Source organism: Cryptotermes secundus, unplaced genomic scaffold (assembly GCF_002891405.2).
Source record: "Cryptotermes secundus unplaced genomic scaffold, Csec_1.0 scaffold369, whole genome shotgun sequence".
In the NCBI taxonomy this organism is placed as follows: domain Eukaryota; kingdom Metazoa; phylum Arthropoda; class Insecta; order Blattodea; family Kalotermitidae; genus Cryptotermes; species Cryptotermes secundus.
This window is the reverse complement of record NW_019725844.1, coordinates 1,534,268-1,561,684: the sequence shown is the minus strand read 5'-3', so window position 1 is coordinate 1,561,684 and position 27,417 is coordinate 1,534,268. Positions and strand designations below refer to the sequence as shown.

The following is a 27,417-nucleotide window of genomic DNA, read 5'->3' as shown; positions in this document are numbered from 1 at the left end:
GAACAAGGAACGTTCGTCACCGTGTCCACAAAAGCCCGCTCCTAAACCAGTTGAATTTAGACCACAAATTCACATTTAGGTTCTTGCGGCGGTTCACTGTTAATGCTGATTCTCCTCTTGGATCTTAGTACTTGTTGTTTCGCAGGAGCATTCTGCCTACATATACAGAGTGAAGTCACAACAGGGCGGGGGAGTCTTCCTTTAAAGGGGTTTGCCCAACGAATTCAAGGGACGAAAGGTGAGGGTTGGTACCCGGTCTGTGCCCACACACGCGTGCGTATGTATATAAAAGGAAAATCGCCCGCCATACTAACTTCGATCCTGAACATGGAAGCAGAATGTAACTGCGAAACATCGGTAACTGCCTACATCAACCAGTCGCAAAGACCAAGAACAAAATCAACGTCAATATATGTTCATATTATCCTCTCATCTATCCTCTCCTCTCCCGAGTGGACTATTGCCTTGGGACTGTTCCATCAAATCTATCAATACATTTCCCATTCCCTCACATGCGCTACATATTTCGTCAATATAGCTATATAATTCCTCTTGATTGCACCATCCCATCGATGACAAATTAATAAAAAGTATTAAAAGCTCAGCATTACATAATCATATTCGCGCGTACATTTCTGCACAGAATGTAATCAAATAACAGAAGTCTTGAACAAGAGTTTCCGAGTTGCCGTCTGTAATGTTTGGCCTCCTCTTCGACCCCTAAAGATAAAGTCTCCGAAGTCACAGCGTTATAACCTCGAAGACTGTACACTTCAGTGGCTTTCAGTTTCCTGGCCACATGTTTCAGCTCCAAAATAGTAGAAGAACCTGGATGCAGTTTCAATTTGAGATGCAATATCCACACCTCTGGCCATGACTGATCAGTTACAAGAATTCCTTTAAGTAAGGTCATATTTTATTAGTTTTAATTCATTACAAGTATATGATATCAAAGACCATTCATATTATTATCTGTATCATAAGCTACTGAGCCTACTTATCTCCCTGTGAAGAAGCAATCTGTAGGTATAAATATGTCCGCCTGTGTTTATGTATTTGTCCAGCTTAATGACGTTTCAAAGGACCTTCGGGATACAACGAAACATTATGACGTCATACAACTACATCTACACCCCTCGCCCATATTTCAAAGCTGTAATAACAACAGGCTGAAAACAACGCAGAAGCAAGGAAAACGAATACGGGGGGAAACAAATATGGCGTCACAAATGTTCTGTTAGTACAGTCCAAGAAAGAAATAGATGGCACGTTATAACTAAATTTATTAAATTCAGAATAAGAACCCTGCCAGGTATAAGAATTTGGAATAGTATGTTCAAAACGCGGTATTTGGAACCCCGTAGTGTATGGCCACACAAACACACGGAGGGATCTCTATATCATTATTAGCATCCACTTACAGTCTATCCAACCGAGCGATCGCCGCTTGTTGGCGAAGTTAGTGCCAACTTTAGCGGATAGAGTGTCGCGGGGTCAGCGCAACATATCCCCACGGACGTTAATTTCGGTTTTCTGGACCGCAGCCGCTACTTTTCCAATGAAGTATCTCCTCAATTACCCTCAAGAGGCTGAGAGGACCCCGTTCCAGACCCATTACTTATCAGAAAATCTGGTAGTGCCGGGAATCGAACCCGGGACCTCTGGATCTGTAGCCAGGAACTCTGACCACTAGACCACAGAGCTGTCGGTATAGTTCGCTTGCGGACTAAAGCCACGGAGTTCAGTTTTGCCGTCTCCCCTTACTCAAAGGCGACGTGGTTTCGGTCTCCGAGACTTTGTTCTCCCACGCTGCTTCGTTAGAGCTCTGCTCGCAGTAAGCCATAGAAACACAATATGTCCTGTTTCAAGAAAACTGACATTTCACGTCTGAGGTCCTAGGTCGCACGCCCTTATTTTTTTGGAAGATACCACTTATGTGTTTAGGAATATAGGCTCTATAAATTATTGAAATGTAATGAAAACTGCTAAGGTGGTTTTCGAGAGAATCGTCATTTCATATTCTGGGGCCCAATTGAAAGGCCTCTCCTTTTTGGAGCTGGAATGTTCAGATTCATCGGGCATCGATCTATGACGGATAATCCCTTGAAAGCCAATCATAAAGAAGACCACGTCCAACCGTTCAGGCTCTAGCAAGGCGCACATCCATCCAAATATAAAAAGACTGACAGGCGGCATCGTAATCAGGTGGCCTGTAAATTCGTCGAAATCTCGAGACCAATTTTTTACGATCACAACACTCGTACAAGCATTATGTTTTTGGACATTATCCATCGTCTTGCCTATTTTTTCAAACCCGTCCTGTGATTCTGCCCCTGTCCTCAAGTAAGACCTACTCAGTTGGGTCCAATAGATGGAGCTATTCCCTATCTCCTTTCTCTATTACGTATATGACGAGAGCTGCGTAAAGAGATTCAAAGTAAGACCAAAAACAATGACCTTTAAGACATGACAGCGAATGAGGGGCAAGTTCACGTGGCTTTGCAAGATCATTACTATGAGCAACTATCGAAATCACTTGGGGGCACATTAGAGGCTTTTGATTTAGGAGAAATGGAACTGATGTTTCTTTTGTATCCTAACGTTGCAGGAACCCTTTAATGGGGGAGGGTTGGACGGAAGGAGGAAACGGGAAGAGGGCTCTATATCATCCCAAGAGGCGATTCCGTGGATAATAAGTAATTTGTGTACAGTCTGGGCCTGACTGGTTCAGTAGCATTGCAGGGTTGGAGGAAATGTCGAATAATTATGATGTAAAGATTCTATTATTGCAAAATTATTTCTGAGCTTTAAATCCACATTTCTAAAATATGGCTTTTCATTAGTTAGAGTTAGAGGAGAGACGATTCAAAGATACGTTACTCTATCCTGAGCAGTTCCTCAGAAACAGATCCTCAAATATCGCGGTTTTGGCTCTTGGAACTTAGTGGTATAAATAAGCTTGTAGGGGCGAGCGCTAGTGATGCGTTCCTTTCACTCGGTACAGGGTGCAAAACGATCACTGTAATTTGTACCATTCTTACAACTTATTCGGGAGGTACTAGGTTCGAATTCTAAAGAGGGACTGAACACGTGCCAAGTCTGCAACCACATTAAGAGAAGCACAAATGCAGGATATGCTTTGTATCGTCTTGTTTCCTTTCCTGAGCATAACGATTAATGTACCAGCTGGTCATACAGTTCCAAAATGTGTTTCCTATTCTCTCTCTCTTGCTATATATACAGTGCATATCTAAGCTAATAGAGCAAAGTGGTTACCATATGTATCACTGGCTTATAAATTTAAAGGAAACACCATTTTTCCTGCAGTACATTTATGTGTTCAGTAAGATTTTCAGAACAATCGGGGATTATTCTCTTGAGCAGCATGTAGCGGCTGATCTTTTTAATCGAGATGCAGGGTTTTCTGACAGGTACCAACTCATTGCCTGAATGTAACTCAGATGAACTTCACGCTTCAAATAATTAATGAGAAAAACTCATGAGTTAATTATAATTTCAACCGAAGCACAAATCCCCGTTCGCTGATGTCCGAATTCATATTTCATCATTCCATTAGAACATAAGGCAGCCAGTCCTGTTAACTGACACTGATTTCTGCTACTTTTCAGAAGAAACGTTTATACGATGGGGTACCCAAAAGAAACCGAACTAATTTTTTTGTGGGCAGAGCTTTTGTAGTACCGCGTTTTGCCGCTATGAGCGCACAGAGCTAACATTCCTGAGTCGATAAGCCGACTACCGTTGCTTCAGAAGGTAAGGACTAGTTTCGGCAGAGTTTATAGTGATAACTGTTTTATGTGATCGTCGTTTTTGCAATGGCCCGAACACATGAAAATGTTGAAAAAATTCGTGAAATCATCAAGGAAGATGGACGACGGACCATTGAAGAAACTGTGGAGCTGTCGGGAGTAACTTGGAGCTCAGTTCAGCGAATTTTGACAGAAGATTTGGGAATGAAAAGGGTGGCTGCGAAATTCGTGCCACGACTGCTGACTGCTGAACAAAAACAAGGTCGCGTGGAAGCATGCTGTGCTTTGAAAGAAGAGTCCCGAAATGATCAAAACTTTTTTTCAGCGTTTTGCTGATGTTGCTGAGGTGAAGGAAAAAAACGACGGAGGCGCTGTCAAGCATCTCAAAAGATGAATTTAGACAATGTTTTGAAAAATGGAATAAAAGACTAGACAAGTGTATTAGTGTAAGTGGAGAGTACTTTGAAGGGGATTGAAGGTTTGTGCTTAAAATTTGAATAAATAAGTTAAAAAAAATAAGTTCGGTTTCTTTTGGGTACCTCCTCGTATATATATTGCATTACTATATAGCAAGGATTACAAGTGCCTCAAAAGACACTACACGTCGGTGACACGTTACACATGCTCTAATGGCAGGACAGTTCGATAAATCTTCCAGGTCTTTTAAGGGCAAATATCGAAATGTATTCAATTCGTGTTCATATAATCTCAAGGCCACCAACGCGCATTATCGCAAAAATCAGACCACACTTCCAAAACAGCGATGCTTTACTATGCTGCATATGGTGCGTTACACAGGAACAGACCACATGCATTCGAGAACACACGCCCTTTATAGTGGAAATCTCATTTGCTCGTCTATACGGTCCTTCTCTTGCATTAATTATCTCCTTCGTCTGTAAGGTTTTCCTCCTCTGCCTCATTAATTATCTCCAGGCAGTGCTCCGTCAGCCTCGTCACCTCAGTCACGTCTCGCACTGAACTTTCAAACAGAAATATGGCTGCCACCACGATAAGTCGTCGATTATTTACTTCGGAGTAACAGGAACCGAGGCCCGACGTTATGGAAGTCTAGTGCCGAGTAACGTAAACATTTGTTTTTCTCGCCACGACCAATCAATGCAAGTATGCGCTTCATCATCAGCGGTTCTTATGTGTGGACACATCTCTTGCCGAAGATCGGAAGGGTAGTGATCCATATCGCCGTTTCTTCCTCAGTTCCGATCTCGACAGAGAAGCATGCGGTGCTGTAGGGCCCATAGTTCGTCAAGCAACGCCATGACAGCTTTACGCAATACTCTCAAAGCATTTAATAGGTTCGGGCTTCAAATAATGTATTTTATGCTTATACCGAACTAAGTTACGATCCACACAAAGCCAGTTTATACCAACTAGAGTTATTATAGAGAAACTGAAAGTCGCTCAGATAGTTAATAGATTTCTTAAATCTTTTGGAATCAGAAGGTTAATTACAATGCTCACATCGTGATCACATCATATCGTGATAAGCCCAGTCCATATAAACTATTTACATAGCATCCATTGTAACGCGTTTACCCGGCGCCGGTGGGGGTGGCAGGTCCCGCCGCCGCCGCGTACTTGTTACTAAAAACTCTCGCTAGTGCCACTGAGAGTCAGGGGTTCGTCTTGGTGCAGGAGCTGACGCTAGAGCCCAAGATTAAACAGACCACACTCCACACGTTGATAATATTATTAACCAAGTTTATTGAAGAAGAAAAAGAATGAAGAAAGATACATAGAAATGTTACATTGAGAATGACGACCCTCGCCTCTTGCGAGCTGCCTTCTATCTGCCAGCCTCGGGCTTTGTTCCCAAAGAACCACCACGTGCTACAGTGTTTTTTTAGGTGGCCATGCGCCCTCGAAGAGTCTGGTGAAGGGGGTGAGGCCGCATGCCGAACCGTCTAGCTCGAGATAACACCGTGTGTGGTCTCTTTAGGACTGCTTATATTCAAAGTATTCTTACTAGCAAATGGTTACACATTTAAAAGTTACAATAATTGAACGGGGGTCATATATGACACCATCTCAATGTTATTTGAAGTGGTCTCCTGCAACCAAGTCTCCGGCTAGAGGTTGTATCAGTTTCTCATCCCCCTCATGCGAGCTATTATTTCCTCCATCTCATTTTTCTTGATAGCCATAACGAGAGGGCTCGGATTCGTTCAGGACTGCAGTTCCCGCCTACTTTCTCCACACTTCGTACGCGGACGGTCATTCATGTAAACTGCACATCAAAGGTAACAAGGTAAAGCTCTCCCTGTAACAAGTCGTGAAGGCCCATAGGGTTGTGAGACGTCGAGGTTCACACATCTTCTAGACAATCGGCTCACAGATGGCGGTAAGTTTGTCAGCCCTATGCTCACGTCACCCTTTATCCCCAGGAAGATTCCTGGTATTAATTTCTGTTAGAGGCAGAGTCGACCCCAGGGCCATAGTGCGACGAGGTAAATCTTAAAAGAATTCAATTATCTGATCTGGAATCGAACCCGCGAGTTCCGGCTTGTACAGTGCCTCAACCAACTACGCTACCGCGTGGTGCCAAAACTACAAAAATTATTTAATTATTATTAATTATTATTATTAATTATTTTAATTAAAAAGTATTTAATGAGCTTCAATGAAGTATGAATTACTCACTGCACCAAAAGAATTCAATGTGTCTGATTTCAACGCAGTCCACAGTATACACGGTCTCTTCTCTCTTACTCTTTCATAGCCGTGGCTGTGTTCTGAAAATTTAGAAAATGCACTCACATTTCTCTTGCACAATTATCTCGAAAATCGTTAAGAATTCCGGCGAAATATACTGGACATAAAATGTGTCATCCACAGCTTTTATTTCCAAACCACTTCTCCTCCGATGCATATTTAGCAAGATAAGGACAAAAATGTGTATACGCCTTCGTATAAAATCGTCGTTAAATATGTCCCATTTAAATGAAAACTGTAATTGCTCCACAATTTTTCGTAAATTTCTCCGGTATCAAATCTCATGAAAAACCACCCAGGGAACCCTGTGCAGAAAACAGAGGGTAGAGGGGCAGATATAGCTAGTCCTGTGCGCATTCATTTCACGCACTGTGCAAACACCACATAATAACTGCTACGCACAGAAACTGTGGGGAGAAAAGCAAACGGATGTGGAGTTTGTTTCATACAACCCGGTGGGCTTATTATAAGAAGTACATCCATTCTCCTCTTTTGTTTTCTTTTCTTTCTGGTAGCAGATTTTATTACGCTAGCAAATGCAGAGCGTGTATTACGTCACAACTCTTCATTTGCTCCTAACAGTTACCGTTACATGTACATAGGAAGGATTGGTATCGCCTGACGCTTAGAATACCCGCATCATTATGGTGCAGGAGAAGTTGCCGGCGCAGTACGGCGCTTAAATTTATATGTTTTCGGGCAACGGTAAATGAAAAGTTTGAATTCTAACTATGTTTTGGAAAGAAATCTCTACATTAGAGGGAAAACTTGCTGCCTTCACCTGAGAGTTATTGTACGTAGAGACAACAAGCAGAAGTCTAAAGGTACATTGCACTGATATGTAAATGGATATCCTGATGCTGCTGGAACATAGAGAATAACTCGACAATTGAGAGAATTCCTTGGTTACTTTCACACTTCGGAAAATGTTGAGCGCCGAGCACGATGGCTCCAGCGGTAAGGCTTTCTACTTGTATTCTGGAAGTCACCGATCCGAAATTCGGGGAGACAACACTATCCTTCCCACAGTTTCTCCTTGTTCTCTTCAGACCTTCCACGCAAATTCCTGAATACGACCTTAAAATTTGGACACAATAGCTTATTCCTTTCACATTATCTTCCTTCAAAAAGTATTCATAAACATATCATTTTATGCTGTACAGTCTGAGTTACGAGAGCGTCATTAAATAAAGAAATTAAAACATTGTTAACGTAGATATTTGAAGAACAAGACGCGCACTTCATGGAGAACACAAAAGGAAATTAATATAGTGAAATATTGTTGAGGCAAAGAATTCAAGACTAACAAAATGGGCACTTCCCACTAGAGACAATGTAAAACATGGCGGTGACATGGGCAAGGTGTGGGAAAGTAAAAAAGGAAGTGTCAACAGTGATACTCGTATTAAAGACCACTTACCAGTGGGTACACAATTAAATACATTACAAGAGAAATGTTCGTAGAGTGTGCTACATACATTACAGCAAAACGTACACACGCATGAGGATACATTAAGTGCAGACACGTGACTGCGAACAGCATGGAAAGGCGAAGAATAAGGGGAGGACATATGCTTGAAAGGTGGAATGACGATTTTGAGGCCAACAGATGCATTGCACTCCCTAGCCCATAAAACATTAGAAAGAGATAAACAGTATAATAAATTAATGTCAAGTGAAATTGCTCATGATCAGGAGATGAGGTCACGTGACGAACGTCCGGATCTGTAACAGCAGAATGAAATTGAATTGCTCAAAGATGATTCCGTACCATTGAGCTCTATGGGCCACTGTAGCAGTTCTCTCATTAACACTCCTCTATTGGATTCCTTTCGGTCGTCTTTCTTTTAATGGAGGTCCAGATAAACCGTTTGTCACGTTAAATGAAAACCAATATCAATGTGACTCCTCCTTCTTTTCTTTTATTTTGCGTTGATCTGGATATTCCTAATCCAACTTGATTTACAATGGAAGGCAATCCAATTACAGGAAGAGGATCAGGCGGTAAAGCTCCACTGTACTGTATGAGTACTTCGGAAAACGGGCGTCTGTGTAAAAGCACGAGACTGGCTACACAGACAGTGTGTTTAGTAAGAAGAAATAACATGGCCGCGCCATAGCTCAATCGGTTAGTCGCTGGCTTCCCCTCGCGGCGGCCCGGGTTCGATCCCGGGTCTCGTCCTGTGGGATTTGTGGTGGACAAAGTGGCGCTGGGGCAGGTTTTCTCCGAGTACTTCGGTTTCCCCTGCCAATCTTCGTTCTACCAATTGCTCCACAATCACCCTCACCTATCATCTGGGGCTGGTACAATAGACCAGAAGTGGCCGCAGTACAAGGGACTTAGTCCCACCCCACTAGCAATAAAAAAAATAAGAAATAACAAAACGTTATGAGATGGACCACGATGCCTAATCCTCTTCAAATATTTCGTTAGTTTATACGCTGAACTTAGGAGAAACTGTAAGTAATAGTACGCAGTTCTGGGATCCATTTCCGTGCATAATAGCCACTAACACACATTCCCACTTCACAATGATATCAAGTGATAGCCTTCCGCCTTTGCCATATTTTAAATTCTTAATATTTAAGAATTGTAGGGCATCGAAGAGAATGTCTAGGGGCACAGAATCTTAGATGTTGCAAAAGGTACTTTCATAGAGCTTGCATATTTTTGTCACTGGATGCACGAAAACTCAGGACACTGCACTAATGTCTATGTCACCTCTGGAGTTTCCCCACCTCACACTAGTAACAACCTGCGTACAGTACAAATAAACGACGACGAAACAGAACAGTATCGCGACCATTATAATAATGGCATTCATAAAACAGAGTTTCAATACTTTTAGAATTCCAAGGTACAGGAATTTTCTTTGCAATACTTGTGGCTAAGTAGGTCAATAGATTTCCGACTTTTATGAAACCCCAATTGTACCCGCCGCATTCGTAAAATCTAGTCTTTAAAACTTACAGTGAGCCGGTTCAATCCGCCACATTCCTTTATACCCTATTTATATAAGCTAATTTTTACATTATCCTCCAGTTCTCCTTACGCCTCTCAAGTGGCCTCTTGACTTTGAACACGGAAACAAGATTTCTCTTCAGAGATGGTAAATATAAGATTGTCCCTGTGCTTAACTAATTAAGCACTACACCATGAAGGCGTGTGGGGGAATAGATGTATACATCCACATTTTCTTGACCTCGGCACTAGTTTGGGGTGAGTGATCAGCTTCATGCTCTGGTCAATTTACCCTCGGAGAAAGACCCCCCCCCCTCCGGTACCCACTGGATAGGAGACTGGGTGGGCCCAAGAGCCGGTCTCGACGACGTGAAAAAGATAAAATTCTTCACCCTACAAGGACTCGATCTCCAACCCCTCGGTCGTCCAGCCCGTAGCCAGTCGATATACCGGTTCCTGTTTAGAGGTGTTCAAGGGTGGAAGAAACTAAATTAGCCTGAATATTAAAGCTACAGTGGTGATCAATACAGCCAATCCTTGACGTATACGTGCAATACCAAAGCAAAACTTTGGACCAATATAGCACCAAACATTTCACTTTCAGCAGAAGGTACGAGTTAAGGCTTAGAACTTATCTGTGTAACTCCTCAAAGGTTACAAAGGAGAGGCAGGAAGATGGGGCGAGCAGTGATGGCGGCTGGGGGAAGGCAGACTGTACACAGAGTCCTACATCTGTCTCTTTACGCTAAGCCTACAGAGGGATGTAATGTAACTGCTATATTACTAGTACTTAAGGTAAAGGAAAGAAGTTACAAACTGCAATCACGGAAATGGCCAAAGGAAACGCGAGGATTTACTCTCTTCACTGCTGGGGAGACTGCCTGTCACACAGGCATGTAGTGTGGACTGACAATTCAGCGCTTCAACTTGCAGGAACGGAATCTGCCACGGCTCAATCGTTTCACGCGAACACAAAATTCGAGATATGATGACAACCTAACAGTCCACGTGCTCAAGAGGAATTCTGGCTCAAAAACACCTAAGAGATTTTAGACACCATGCGCCGATGATTTGGTTCTCTGAGCTATGGGTAAAACGCTGTGTAATCCGCCGAAAATCGACCAAGATTCGGAGGAACATGTTGCCTCCATCATAAAGGTAGAAAAATAAGCCAAACAAAAAACCAACATGAAGCAGGTAAAAAGCATGGCTCTCTTTCTACCTGCTTATTCTTATCCTTCAACCATGAAGATGGAGGCGATACGTTCTTCCGAGACGCCAGTTGCTCTTAAACTGACTACATGACGTTACATGCAGGAACAAAGACATCTTCTTGCCACATATCAACTTGCAATTTCACTGGCTCTACAGCCCCCTGGGCCCTGGCCTCTGGTGTTCAGTTTCATGATCATTTTACGGATGGTAGGACTCCTTGGACGGGTCATCAGCTCGTCGCAAGGCCTCTACCTAAACTCAGGACAACTCAAACACAGAATAAACACACACACATGCCAAACATCCATGCCTTGTGTGGGATTCGAACCCACGATCCCAGTTTTCGAGCTAGAGAAGACAGTACATGCCTTAGACCGCTGGCTAATGTTACCGGCCAATTACTTAATAACAGACAAAAATAATTAGACCACTCTACACAAATGTATGCAATTTTTTACACATATACTCTTAAATGTGTAAGTCAAACTGTTCGAATATTTATCACCATAAAAGATGTCAGGATCATTCATTTAACGTTGCTAATGTTCTCTTCATCCGACTACTTCGTCAGTATTGCCAAATATATGGATTTAAAAAATATCGCAAAGAGGAACATTGGGAGACTTCATGTTCATGCTCGCATCACAATAAAGGGGCAGAAACGCGTAACATCCGAAACAGAATTCCTGTCCCGCCTCTGTTCCTGCCCTCATGCAACCCTGGGTTCACCCGGCGGGGGTAATGCAGTTTCCACCACTTCTGGTCATACCCTCAAACCGCGCTCAGAAGTGCGTCACGTGGGCACCAGTCCCCTATACGATGAGCCAATATCCAGAAATCAATCAGGCAAAGTAAAATAAACATCGTGTAAAACACCCCCATCCATACCAAAGTTAACCGAAAACCGATCTTTCAGAGATAAACAATAAGGATACGGGGGCACTATCTCCCACGCATGCGTCCACTTGGCTCACTTTCTGAAAATAACCATACAGATGCCGATAACGCATTCTGCGGGATGAGAAGTGCTGTAGCGAAAATGACGGGAGGGGAGGGGGTCGAACAAAGAATTAAAAGAAGCACAGCATATGGGGGTGAGTGGGACCAGAGAAGAAAGAGAACTGTTTCTTCGTGAAAAGCTGTCAGCATAATTTGTGGCGCTGCGGTCGCTGCCGTCATCTGCAGAGCGCGTATGAGGGGTACACCTTTCTTCTGAATTGGATGCTTTGACACAAGTGTTTACCTACCCGCTATACTGAATTGCAGTTTCAACACGACAAACACACTATCAGTAGACTGCCAGCGACACCAACCGCTGCTATCAATCAGTGAACCAGGTGAGATGAATGCATCCGCTTTGGGGAATTTAAAAAAACTATTTTTAATAGAGTTTGCGTTTTTAGTGCAGTTCCCAAAAAATCATACTCCTGTTCTATGGAATGGAGCAGGTGTGGACAGCACAAAATATAACGCTGTAAACGCTTTCCGAGAAGGCAGAAGCATCAGGCACGCTGCAGACATGACTCCGTCGCAGAGTAACTGCTCGGAGTAAAATCCGTGTCTTGTAGTCGGCAAGCGAACTATACCGACCGAGCGACCGCCGCTTGTCGGCGAAGTTAGTGTCAGCTTTTGCGGCTAGAGGGTGTCAGGTGCTTAGCGCGACGGAACCCCATGGCCATTAATCTCAGTTTTCTAGACCGGAGTTGCTATTTTCTTGCAACAGCTCCTCAATCATCCTCATGAGGCTGAGTGGACCCCGTTCAAGACCCAATACTTCTTAGAAAACCTGGTAGCGCCGGGAATCGAACCCGAATTGCAGGATCTGTAGGCTGGAACTCTGACCACTAAGCCAAAGAAATACCAAAAAGACAAAAGGCGGCCACAATGTATTCATCCTTGCTGAAGAAACAGGCCTGACAGCAAGAAATGTTCGGTCCTATTCGTCCACTGGCTTGCGGGTAAATAGGAACTGTAAACCCTTTACATAATTCGATTCTGCACTTCAGGTTGGAGTAAAATAACAACATATATATATATATAACAAACTGGTGAAGAGGCGTCCATAACAAAAATGGCATGTGCGTGAGTTTCCTTCTTTAGAGTATGGCGTTCTAGGTGATTTTCCTTTCTGCGGTATGATTCATTCGAACTTACCCTAGTTTCATCCGTAATTTTCTGTAAAAAAAACACTCAAAATCAATAGCGCCAAGAATTGGGACCAGCTACGTTGAACCCCTGTAAAAAAATGGGAAGTTTTCCTTGCGCTTAACTAATTAAGCACTACGCAATGAAGGCGTATGGGAGAGTGGATGTATAAACCCACATTTTCTTGGGCTCGGCACTAGCTGGAGGTGAGTTAGAAAAATAACTCAAGCGCTCGTACCGATTAAGAATTACACACAGTCCAAGCCCACGAACCGTTCTGATACGAGAATCAGCATCCCTTTCTTTTTTAATTATTACTTGGTGGGGTGGGACTGAGTCCACTTGGTACTGCGGCCACTTCTGGCTTACTGTACCAGCCCCAGATGATAGGTGAAGGTGACTGTGGAGCAATTGGTGGAATGAAGACTGGCAGGGGAAACCGAAGTACTCGGAGAAAACCTGCCCCAGCGACACTTTGTCCGCCACAAATCCCACTTGACCAGACCCGGCATCGAACCCGGGCCACCGCGGTGGGAATCCAGGGACTAACCGCTTGAGTACGGCGCGGCCTTCAGCATCCCTTACATAGGCGACTGAATCGCACGATGTGGCCACACAGTGGAGATCTAATGTGGGTGAATTTGGTTCAGACTGCATTCTGGACGATGTTAACAGGATTACAGCAGGATAACCACCCTGCTCATCAGCAGCGGGTTACAATTCACCAACTGAAGATGGATATCAGCAGTCAGAATGCCACTGTAAAACAGTCCAGTAACCTTCACCTTTTAAAGAGTCAAACTGGATACCGTCTGTGAACAAAGCTGTAAAACAACATTCTGAAGCGGCCGAAATCGAGCGGGTTGGTGCAACGAACCTTTGGCATATAGTGGGGCGAGATTCGGCAGGTAAAGTTCGAGTCGCCGTATTCTGGAGGTCCCAGGTTGAAATCTCAACTACTTTAACTAAGCCACTGAACACGTCGTTAAGTGAGCCAAGAAAGAATATGATGAGTGTTTCGTGTTATTTCTCGATCTCCCCACGTGAATGCTGGTACATCCGTCTCCTTCTGAATCTTTATCTACTCATCATTCAGTGACACATTACACATAAATGTGACGAATGACAACAGCAGAGTATATTATTACGTTCCTAGTTCAGCTCGAGTTGCTCCCACGCTACTGTTTTATCCGACCTTCGATATACTTTCCCAAGTGACAACCCACTGGGGTCAAGAGGCTGGCATTCCGAGAATAAATAAAGTCATGGATTTGTGATTTTACTCAGTACCTCCAGATAAATGCCACACTATATTACTGCACTTAATTCACGACCTCTTTCTTAATCATCCAAACACTGACGTTATATAGTTGTAAAGTAAACCACGGATAAATGAATAAAGATCAATGTACGTGATCCCTATTCACGCAGTTTACCAGCCAAATTGGCGACTGCAGCTCTTGTTGGCAAAATATAATTATTATGAAAGTAATCACTGGTCTGTAGTCTGCATGAGGAAGGAAGAGGTTGCCTCAATTATGTAACAGCATTGGCTAAAAGTTTCTGACGCCTTGTCTTCCTTGTCCCGTGCAGACAGACCATCGACCCATGAAATGATTTCGTAAAGTCGTGAGTATAACGCTTCGTGATGGACTTGGAAAAGTTTGCTGTATCTTAGGTTTCATATACGCACGTCTAATCGATGTGCAGAGCTATTTCAGTGCAGCGCCGACGAGTCAACGAAGCGCGAAACGTAACTTTAATGTTAATCCTCTTAAGAGTGTGTTGGATATTTACGTATAATCACCATGCCAACGGTTGTAGGGAACGTGTTTTAAAAACGAGTTTCAAGGAAACAATTGTTGGCGGGTCGACCGCTGGGGTCCCTGAGTACTTATGAAACAGATTACGTAGAAAAATACATCACTACTCTGTTCCCGGTAATTTTGTTGAGTTGTCCATATCCAAGCCTACATTTCACCACAATACACACGATACATTTAGCAAATAATTTATACAAATTTTACCCTTAATGACAAAGAGCTGTTTAAAATTAGCATCGCGTTAACATGCGAAACGCAATTTGACGTGCAGTGAAACAATTTTAGCAGAAATCATATACTTTATGACGGCTGTATACGGCTGAAACATATTATAGTAAAATAGGGCATATACTAAAGACAAAAATAAAAGTTTTACTGAGACGGTAATACGAGTATAACGTGTATATTGGTGGCTATATTGATGAAACGGGATGCTTAAGTACAATATTCCTAGAGAATGCTCAATGGAGTATTACTCTCCTTGATATGTTCTCTTATTAGTATTTAAACCTTAGATTAAGTATTTCATAAGATGTACTTATAGTCCTTAATATGGACCGATTATACATATAAAGGGAGATAAAAAAAAGTACAATATTACTCAGTCAGGACGATCGGTGCCACTGAGGAAATTCTACCCGGGTACCTCCCGGAATCTAAGTCAGATCCGTTATTGCTTGAGCCAAATTTGCTTGGCCATATGAAAGTACTGACAACTGCCTTTAAATAGTATTTTCTCTTGCATCAACAAACCAACTGGACACATTCAACTTACTTACTTACTTACTTACTTACTCATGGAGCTGAGCCCTTCTGGAGGAGCTGCCAATTCTGCAGCTACTCAAGAATTTCCCAGCGTTTTATGGTAGCCGAAGGTTCATTACCGTGTTCACAAGAGCCCTCCACTGGTCCCTATCCTGAGTCAGATCAATCCAATCCATACCATCCCATCCTATCTCTGTAAGATTCATTTTAATATTGTCCACCCACCTACGTCTTGGTTTTCCGAGTGGTGTCTTTCCTTCTGGCTCTCCCACCAATATCTTACACACATTCGTCGTTTCCACATTCGTGTTACATGCCCAGTCCACCTCATCCTCCTTGACTTGATCATTCTAATTATACTCGGAGAAGCGTACAAGGGACATATTCAACAAAGAAGTTAAATCTCCATTCTTCAATTTCGCATAAGGAGGAGGCAGTGTTTAACAGAACAGCGTCAGACAATACCGTAGACACTTTAATTACACATTCCCGTGAAGAAGCACAGACAGGGTGTCGATCGGCTGACTTGTGAAGAAGTGTGTCTCACTTCCTGGCCCTGTAATCGAGCTCCCGACAACAGTAATGAAATTCCTGCAGCGAAATATTGCGCTGATAAACAGAATTCGAGAAACTTCAGCAAGAGATTTCCTTTGTCGTTCGTATTTGAATTGTATGACAATCGCTTCGTTACCCTTTCATGTTCTCCCACTCTGAAACCGTTCCAGATTCGTATCAACTACCGAGGTCATTTACTCAAGGAAGCACTCAGGATTCATGCCACGGCGTAGAAACAAACACACGAGGATGACTGTACCTAGGGATCAAATGTGGAGGGTTCATGTCGCAGACAAGAAATGCAAAACTGGTTCTGTATAGTCTTTGAAATCTGGCTTCGAATTACTCGAGAGCGTACAAACATTTGAAGATTACTGTCTTCGGGAAAATAACTGTGTAGTCTGGCAGAAGCTTGCTGACGTTTCGGAGAAACAAACTGCCGCCATATTCAGAGTTGTCCCGCTGAATTAGATTACTCTATTGTGAGACATGACGCTGTGTTCTTAAACAAGTATCAAACTATACGGCGTCGATAATCTTGAAAATCACTGCCATCATAACCTCTGAAGTTACAAACATCATCTGAATGACGCAGGACGTGGGCCCTTTTATCAAAAGCCAACAGAGGACTACTTGGAGAGTAAGCGTAAGTATTCAACAGGGATACGATATGAATAATCCAGAAAAATTGAATTCTCTCACGGCTGTAAATGGTCTCAAATCACTGAACTCATTTCGCGATGCCCTGGGCCAATCGTGAGCAGAACAAGATTACAGGCCTAATTATATTAATTACTTTAAGCGGAAAGTCTTTCAAAATGAACAGCTGAGTTTTAAATACAATTTGCGGGCTTATATTTATTAATATTTAAATAACTGCTATGAAATTCGAACTTGTATTCCACAAATCACTTTTCCCGTAAAATCTTTAAGCTCTCTGCATCTATGAAGAGACCCTGTAACCATTTAATTACGAATTAATTACAGTAATAATCTTCTTACGCGACATGAGACTCAACGCTAGTCTCGCCGTAATAATAAGTTCCTGATAAACTATCGCACATTCTGACATTGAAACTGCGCCACGTAATTTCGAAAGCTAGTCTCACCATAATGTTCATGGAGGTAGGCCTAGGTCCAGTGGGGCTGTAGTGCCAAGGAAAAAAAAAAGTCTCACCATAATAAGGAGTTCCTGATAACACACACTATCGCACATTCTGACATTCAAACTGCGCCACGTAATCTTTAAACCTACACCAGGGCTACTTTTCTTATAAACATACAGCGCCGAAGGTGATTAGAGCAATACACGCTCCGTAAATGAACGTGTGAAGCACCGGCGTGGGCACCCATGAATTCACCTTCCACCACAATTTTCCATAGGCGTATCCCTCTGCCCGAAACCAAAATTACTGCTAAAGCTTGTTTTGCTTGAAACTGTAGTTCCTGCACAAGTCTAGCAATTGATTAATAGAAGGTCCCTATTCCACAAAAGCCAAGGACTATATGGGAGGGTCCTATTGTATTACGCCAGTGGAAAATGCCCGTTGAAAATTCACCGAGAAGACTCTTATACACATTTACCTCTTTCCCTCCTTTTCCCTTTATTCCTTTCTCATCCTTTGTTTCTGACCTAGATGTGAAAGTTGTGTACATGTCGAGTACATTTGACTATGGCGCCATCTGTCATACACCGAAAGTAACTACGTCCTATGCGAGTGCATAACACGCACGCAATCAATCATAAACCACCAGCACCTTTTATACAACGTATATGAATTCCCAATTTAATACACACACAATGCACTATTGAGGTCTACTAATGCGAACTGCAGTTCCCACTCTGAATTTCATAATACACCCCACTATTCACTACGCCGAATGTTATATAAGAAAAAAAAACAATATATGTTCGAAAAGTGTCTTTAACAGCATGTCCAGTCATGACTACTGTCCTAGTAAACCGAGACGTATGCAGAACTCGAGGCAATAAACGGTGTGATGTCAGTAAACCGAGACGTGTGCAGAACTCGTGGCAATAAATGGTGTGATGTCAGTAAACCGAGACGTGTGCAGAACTCGAGGCAATAAACGGTGTGATGTCAGTACCACAATGTCGCCACAACCACCGCCTCCATAACAACAGTCACTACCACGGAGTTCGAAACCACTGCGAGCAGCCACTCTTTTGCGAATATCCATGAGCAGCAGTAATGGACGCACGGCTATTACCACAATTTCTGCGAATAAAAACACCACGAAGCAGCATTTAAGACACATTTTGATACTTTAATCTACGCACGTTCTTTCACATAATTTCACCTATACGGTTAGGCTCACAGGAATCATAAATACATAATTGTATTTCAGTCGTACATGCGAATATAATACTAAAATGAACTTCGGGGGGGGGATATTTATATGTGTATAACGCGACTAGACAAGAGGTTTCGGAATCCGATGTTCGTAAAAAAATATTCTAATCATCGCGCCTAAAGGAACTCTTGAAAACTTCCAAGTTCTATCCTGGTTCGGTCCCTTGGGACAGAGTGGATGGGGCAACAAAATGATCATTCGTTTCAAAGCGAAGTGGAGTACTCGAATGCGTGGTGATTTACATTCGCATGCCATATACGACTTCATGGCGGGTGGCTCAGAATATTATCAAACAACGGGGATTAAAGCGAACCTTTTGAATCTCAGGGTTCCATAACATGGAAATTAAGTTTTTCACCTCACAGGAAACATTCTGTGTCCCTATTATTAATTCAAACTGGTTAATAGAGTTTAAGGAGCTACAAGTTAGGCGACACATAAATTCACTCTCCTATAAAAAATGTCAAAGCAGATGGTACTGTGCTATAAAGGGTTAGGTGTAGACATTTCAGATCCCTGAGTTATTTTCCAGTTTACCCATAACCGTAAGAAATTAAAGAAAAATCTTCTAGGGTTTTCGGCATGCCTTCGAAGACGAGAAACATTCTTTCCGTTCCATCGCAATGCAACAGAAACATTCTGGAGATCTTAACACAATACGGCTCGATGTTCGCTGCAGATCCATTCGAGAGACAGACGCCGTTTTACTCATCCCACTGGGCAGACCCACGCTTCAAAGCTTCCGATCTCCGAGGTAAGTTCATTTTGGACCACACTGAGTTATGTCCAAGCACAGCGCTGGAGGAGGCGTGCTCCTCCACAGGACAAAGGTATCGACGTGAGCCTTCCCAAGCCCGCAGCTAAACACTATTTGAGCAGTGTCACATGACAAGGCTAAGATAATATATTGTTCCACGACATGTGTAAAGGTCTTTATCTCCGCTACAAGAAATATTAACCCTCTCCATGCTACTAGTTTCAGCAGAATATTATATTGTTTCATTTTTCAGCGGTATTCTTTAAATCTGTGGGATGCTGGGAAACACTGGCTCAAAGTGTCAAGAGGATTTCATTCTAGAAACATGTGTGACATGCTAGGAAACAATTGGAAAGGGACCATATTTAGAAACAGGCATATCCCGTACACAGCACGGGAAGTTTTAACAATTTCGTCATTATCTGCTGCGGAATGCGCTTCAACTCATCTGGGCTTTGAGCACAGGATACGTGACGCCAGAAGCAAGAATGAAGGTATATAATATAATTAAACGCCTCCGGTCTTGAAAACCGAGATTAACGGTCCGCTGCGCTGACCACGTGACACCCTCTATCCGCTAAATTTGGCACTAACTTCGCCGACAAGCGGCGGTCGCTCGGTCGGCATAGTTCGACTGCGAACTACAGGCCACGGAATTCATATATAATTAAACGCCAAGCCATTCAGACACACTCGGGAGTGCACACACAGCTCTATGCATTCATAACCTCGATACTAGATAAACTTATATGTTCGCTTCACGCCCGACCACTTTGACCCCGAGGAAAGAGGACTCAGTTCCCACTGCGTACGAAACCAGGTGGGCCTTTGAGCTTGTCTAGACGGTGTGGGAAGATTAAGCTCTCTGCGCCGGTTTGGAATCGAACACCGATTTTCCGATCGTCCGCCCAGTATGTAGTCATTATACTGACTTACCTGCTCCAGTTTAAATACCAAAGAAATTTAGAAAAGACTGTCGGTTTGTAAACGATATACCTTGTTCGTAACATGATGGTGAACATTGCCATAAAGACTTTTCTTCGAAGAAAAAAATTTTTAATCAATATTTTGTGGCACGAGACGCTTTATTTCAGTGATTCCATTAAACTCAAGAAATATTAAGAACAAAATTTATAGTTTCAAATCGACATAAATATTCGCAATTAAAACCACGAATGGGTTATTTGAAGTGAATGCAATATCTAGGACACGCAGTCTTAAGGTGAGGGGCTTGCACATTCAAATCCTGCTCATTACACGAACATCTAACCAATCTCAATGTATTGCTCGTTCATTCACTTCCGTTAGGTGTCTAACGTAACCTAAAACTGTTCACAATCTCTCTTTGATTTAGGATGACGTTAAAATCCCATCGATTGCTACATGTTTCAGCCCTACTTGGTGATCTTCAGTCAACTGTTCACTCACTGAAACTGTCGCACTGCACTAGAACGTAAGTCTATGCTACTGCATATCGTATTGTTCCGGCAAAGCCCTTCACATAATCCCATCTCCGGTCCATGCAATCTCACCATTTGTATTATGAGGGTTTAGAAATCGTGTAAAGCGGAGGCCGGAACTGAACTGCGATACTGCGAAGTATGGACTGACTGGGTTTAGGTCAGTGATTCCCAAACTGGACGGCGTGCACCGTGGAAATGCACGAGATGCTTGATGCCAAGAGAAAATAAAAATGACGTTTAATGTCAAGATTTTAGGCCCTCACAGCCGTGGTTATAAAGAGTATTATTTTCTGGGATATAACGCCGTGCAATCTGTTGAAAGTCAACCGATGTTTCGGAGGAATATATCGCCTCCATCCTCAGGGTCGAATAATAAACCGAGAAAGATAGCGTGAAAGCAGAAGGCAAGCACAGCAATCGGCTGGCCAGAATTTACGGTTATATAGGAAGCATGAACAAAATGGAGGGGTATACCTCAGTTCCAATTTGCTCACATGCCGGACAGAATGAAACTGCTTGGCTCCCACACGAACTCAGACAAAACAGGAGTTTATAATGGCGTTAAAAAGAGGCGGTTTTGCTGCTCTAGGAAAAAAAAAGGGGGGAAAAGTGTTAAGGGGGTATTGGGCAGGGAACCGAAATATACTGTGTATGCATACACAGGGAGGATTTTTACTCACTTGACGAGTTCACAGCTCTGCGCTTCACGGCGACCGGGGAACCGCCTGCCGCGTGCATGCGAATTTTGCCGATCAATCAGCATGCCTAACAGCCGATAATATTGGGAATGAAGTGTTAAAAATGCTGTCCGCTCTACACGTAGATATTTTTCGCAATAACTGTTTCATTAAAACACGGGTACAAGAATCTTTCTTGCACTTACAGCACACCAGACACCAACTTCCATGGCTTCAGCAATTGTGTTGCCGTTCTTGCACTAGACTTTGACACTCCGGTCTCATGAGCAAGATGTTTCACTCTTTTTCTAGTGTTTGTTCAAGTCTGTACTCTATGTCATATAACTTCTCAGTAAAGAGTCGGCGCTTATATTTCTGTTTCTTGTCTATTAAGAGTTTCGTTGTTCTAAGTTTATTCACTAAATTGTGCAGTGTTCGTCTGCTGGGAATTATTTCGTCATGAAATTTACGTCGAAATTTTCGCAGGCACTTTCTAACGGATCCGTATTTCACATAGGTGTCATATAGAAATAAACGCTGCTCTGAAGTATATCGCACCATGACGTAGCACACTGCTCACTAGCTGAAACTGAGAACAAATTGCTAATGGAGCTGATAACTGCTGCCTACTGCTGACAAATCATAAACAAACTCCCACACATGAACCGCACTGCTCGCTGTGAAACACAATACCGTGAAACGGTCTGCAAGTTAATTAATTTCCTTCATTCCTAACGTTATCAGCTGATTCAGTGGCAAAATTCGTACGTATCTCGCGGCAAGCGGCGTACCGGCCGCTGGGAAGAGCAGAGCCGTGAACTCGCGAGGTGAGTAATAATCCTCCTTGTATGTATGCAGTAATTAGTGTAATGATTAACAGTTTGTGGCTCGTTAAGTAATATCCGACTGAGCAACCGGAACTGTCTCAACTGTCCACTGAATGGTGAAGTGTAATATACTGAATTTATATTTGCGTGCAGTGTCGTGTACATAAAGGGCAAATTGGAATATTGCAATTAATGCAGCAGAACTCTGCAATTATTGAATCAAGACACATACGTGTACACCATGTCACACCCGTTACATACCCCTGAGATAAAAAATTCATTTTCACCGACCCTTCCAAGGGTGTAGATGTGCAATTACAAATACACACCTGCGGGTGACACGGGGAGTTAGATGAGAAAGTGGGCCCGAACGCGGTGATATACAGTATCTCAGCTAGATGTTTCGTAACTGACTGCAGGGGGGGCAGAGTCGCTGAGGAGCAGATAATACAGACGGCTAACAGTAGCATTAGTTATGTCATGTGGGTCCCTTGCCGACTCGGAATATACCGAATACACACTGGCAGTCAGTAGAAAGTGGTGTCCAATCACCTTGTGGCTTGTGCGCGCGGGGGGATACAGCCTCGCACTTGACGGGCCCTTGCGAACGTGGCATAAACCTTCAGTCTTTATTCAGGCAACAACTTCTCGTCCCTTATGCAAATTCATATAGTACTAAAATATAGCGGCCATCACAAAACGGAGCGCTCTAGTTGAAATATCCCACAAGGAACTCAATAAGGTTACTGGACCGTAAACAACAGCTTAAATTGCATTTCCGGTTAATACGGACTCCAAAGAAACCGGCTGTTGAATATTTCAACTGTACTGAACAGGCTGGGCGCGGGGTTCGATGGTTGGGGTCACGGACCTTCTGGTTCTATATGAGAAAATCAACCGATCAGGCGAATAAACCCTATATGGGATGTGTTACGTGATAAGAGTGACTCGGTAGCAACGAGAAAGGTCGATTCCCATTCCAGACATCACTGAATACAACGAGGGGTCCATGCCCTTCAAGGAGCAACACGCGAAACTGCCTTCCTGTAAGGCATTTTTCTTCGTATGGCACAAGAATTCGAGACTCGGATGGTCTAAATACCGATGTGAATGAGTAGAATTTCGACGTTAACATTCGGCTTTCTCTAACATAAAGTAAGAACGGAAATATGTACCAAAATGAAGAACATATATGTTTTGTTGTAACTTCGCAGACAACCAAAGTCTGCGTGTGAGGGGGGGTGGGGGGGTGCGGTTCCCAATATGATACATATATCTGTGGTTTGTCAGTAAAGGAAATGCAGGGGAACAGACTTCTCCTGCATTTTCACTAGCAGTACAATTAAATTCAACCTAGTTCGATCCCGGGTCTGGTAAACTGGGATTTGTGGAGGGCAAAGTGGCGCTGGGGCGGGCTTTCTCCCTGTACTTCAGTTTCCCCTGCCAATCTTCATGCCACCAAATTCTCCATCATCATAATAACCCAGGGCAGGCTACAATAGGCCAATCAGTGGCCGCCGTGCCGAGTGGACCCAGTTCGACTCCACCTCCCAGTAAGCGAATTAAAAAAAAATCAACCTACAACAGACAAGCCATATTTTGCGTTCGTCTGTTGCAGATATACAGTAAATTTGCAAACAGGGAGCAGAGGGATGTGACACTGGACAGAGACAATCTGCTTTCCGTTTTATTTTTGAAAATTAGAAACCTATGTGTAACAGCAGATTGTTAGTAGTTGCAAGTGTGTTACTTCACATTATGATATTCTTACGCCGTAGTTGTTTTAACGTACTCACACGGGGGCAGCTCCAAGTTCTAAAAACTGTGTCATGTGGAGGATAAAGATGTAACTTAATTTGCTGTTTTAACACAGAAATGAGGACACGAGATGTAAAGGTATTAGAGGCATAAAGAAAGTAAAGGGGACAAGATATAAAAGAAATTATTCCACGCTGAATTTTCAAAGGGCTTTTCCACTACTGTGATATAACAGTTTTAAATGGGTATGATTTGTATAAGAGCGTCCTATGCCACGCGTAACTTATCTGAGCGATTAGCCGTTCTTAGTAAAAACAGACTACAGTCTACTTGAGCTGTGTAGAAGCGGTTTTACTAAGGTCGATAAGGGCTGAAATTAAATTATCTTTATACATATACATACAGTTACTGCAGACATCGGATACTGTTTTAATTAAAATGTGGCGAGTAGTTTTGGAGAAGAAATGTGTGGGAGCACAGACAGACGTGATATCTACGTCATACATTCGTGCACAGAACACATAAAAACGTGATCCAATGTAAAACTGCAAGTTCCTCTGGTTCTGGTAACAACGAAGCCATTCACCGGAAACTGCTGATGATCTGTATCAACTTACCGAAACAAAACCACACTGAACCTTTCATTACGACACATCAAAAGGGCCATCGATCACTATTCACAAAAGACACATCCGCCAGGTCGGATGTATCCTGCATGTGCAGCCGTGTCCGGACCTATACCACTGCTTTAACGTTACACTGTTCTATGGCTTTAAATTGTAACTGAAACAAGTTGCCATGCAGAAAGTGTGTTAGCTTTGTAGGTGGAACAGACATGCGACATGCACAGTGCAGCTCGCTCGGCCACTACTCTGATCTCCCTTGTGAGTCTCTGTGCTTGTTTTGTTGCACACCGGTCGTAAACATTAAGTCCACTACTGGGTACAATCGTAACCACACATTATTATTATTATTATTATTATTCCTGACTCAGATAAATATACTGAGCGTGCAATGGCTCAAGCGGTTAATCGCAGGCTTCTCACTGCGTCGGCGCGGTTCAAGCCCAGGTCAGATCATATGCGATTTGTTGTGAACAACGTGGCACTGGGGAAGATTCACGTGGAAACTTCTGTTTCCCTTCCATTTTCTCATTTCACCAACTGCTCCATATTCATCAATCATCCTCCCACGGACGATACAGTCTTCATACTGAGAGCGTCATTAAATAACAGATAAAATAAAGAACTTGTTATGTCTCTAATCTAACTCTCTATCCCCTTGTTGCGCCTGGTTTATATCAGATTACAAATTTTGTAATGCTGTTGACCTTCACAGGCCCTACTCGTGCATCCTACAATCTTAATGTTATTCTCTCGCCTCATTATCCATCTTCCTAAGAATTCTCCCCGTGAAAATTATGCATACTTCTCTTCTTTCTCCCACTCGAGCTCCAGTCAAGTTCATCTTACTTTAATTATCGTGATAACACAGCGTCGTTGTCACTGTGTTTTGTATTCAGGAGTTTCGTTTTCGATTCCCGGGGCCCAGGCCGGATATACGGGCAGATGTTTTCGTGGTATTATTCAGTACGTGCTGTAAAATTCTTGGCCTGTTTCACAAACTGTGCATACATCATGATCAATTCCTTCCATGCTTTTCACACTGCAAACCAACCGCAGCAGTTTCGCGCGATCTACATGGATCATGAAGATGCTCGTCATGTAGTGCCACTTCCCACTATATTTATGCATCTCAATAATGATCACGTCATCTTACCCATGATGCACAACTCGCGGCACGCGGGCCATATTAAGCTTAAGCTCGGTTCCCTACACTCAACTCTCTTTCAGAATACGAGAGCTGTAAGAGGTGCAGCCTTCTTAAACTTCTTACCTACTGAGCGCTACCAAACCTTAACAGACTCGGACTTAAACATGTCTCATGTTCTGGGGTACCTGTTAACGCGAGTGTGCCTTCCCAACCATGAAGGGCATAAAACTCTTGGCATCTTCTAGCCAGCTACCTGTTTACCATACCTTCAACCCTGAGGGCTGGAGCTGTCAGAAACGTCAGCGAAATTCTACCAGGCTGCACGGTGTCATATCCCAGAATACTGTACTTTTTACGAGTATCTCCATTATATAATTGGCTCAAATTTCGATATAAGAAACCGAAGAGAAACGCTCGTAATCAGGATACCCCGTGTTTGAGTCCCGTTTCGTATGCCGCTTATCCCAAGACGATTCTTGGGATTCCTCCGTTCCTTTAGCAAAATTCTGAGACAGCATCGTCAAATAAGTTGTGACACATCTTTACAATTCTTCAGTAACATCAGCCAACCGTTCACCTCTGTATAATCTTCTGGAACATAACGCCGCGTAGGGTGCTGAAAGTCAGCCGACGTTTCGGAGGAACATGATACCTCCATCTTCAGGGTTCTGCTTTCACGCTGGTCTCTTGCGCGGCTTATTCGATCCTGATGATGGAAGCGATGCGGTCCTCCGAAACGTCGGTTGACTTTCAACGGGTTACACAGCAACCACCACCATATAATCTGGCTGGGATACACTATTAAATAGCTCAAGAATGAATCAATCGATGCAGCTATAGTATGTAGGAGGTACGCACCGAGAATGCTTTGAGGAAGACCAAGCACTGTATGATGCCTTCCATTGTATCTCCAGTCAGACAGAACGTGCCCGTAAGATGGCGCCCCTTGCGGCCGATGGCGGAGGCAGTGACCACGGAAGCTGACCCAATTCCGGCAGGTACAAGGGCTGTACTGGAGCCAGAGCCCCGGGGGCGGTTGTTACTGCTGCTCCCGGCTGAAGAGGCGGCTGCAAGAGCTGGCATGAGACGCTCTAGCGAGTCCATCCCGACTACTGGGGGACTCATCAGAACGGCAAGCGTTCAGATGTTCATCTCGTCTTATCACTGTCTTCTGAACACTTCAATGAGTACTTCGTTTATGTAGCAACACTCCTATACTTGTGAACACCAATCCCCATCTGCCGATGGAAATATAAACTCCTAATTAGCGGCCGTGACAATGTTTTCTCTAGAACCAACCGAAACCAGACCAAAACATCCGTATTTCCGGGTATCGTTCGTGTAAAATCTTCACAGGAGCATGTTATTATGCCTCTGCCGTCTTAGGAACTTCAACCAATACTTTCCTTATATAGAAACAAAGTTCCATTTGTGTAACAAAAGCCCTCATATTACTCGTGCACAGAAATATACAGTACTAAAACATGGTCTTCGTTTTACTTTAACTTGAGTCAAAATATCGTAATGGGACTTTCGAAAATCAACGTCCATTAAATTCCGAAATGTGTCTCAGAGTATTCGGCAATCTAAGACATTCGGCGATCAGGTAAATAATTAAAGTCTCTTGACTTTCTGTTGAAAATACGCCCTAAACAGAGATGATAATTAATTCGATGTGTTGTGTTCGCAAAAATATTTCAATAATCTCAAATTCATTGCTTATCCGATGATTATTAAATCGTTTATAAATTAACATCAATGGTACTTACACACGAAGCACACAGACTGCGCAGTAGCTACTGTCAGCGTCGTGACCCT

At 43.0% G+C, this 27,417-nt stretch overlaps 1 protein-coding gene across 1 annotated transcript in view; it reads right to left on the bottom strand.

The window, feature by feature from the left end:
• Positions 1 to 26,900, bottom strand: part of LOC111863698 (neurobeachin) — a 554,452-nt gene extending 527,552 nt beyond the window's left edge. The window contains exon 1 of the mRNA XM_033751163.1: positions 26,458 to 26,900. Coding sequence (XP_033607054.1) covers positions 26,458 to 26,724 — 267 coding nt within the window. The 5' untranslated portion in view covers positions 26,725 to 26,900. The remainder of the gene's footprint in view (positions 1 to 26,457) is intronic.
• Between the last annotated feature and the right edge of the window lie 517 nt (positions 26,901 to 27,417).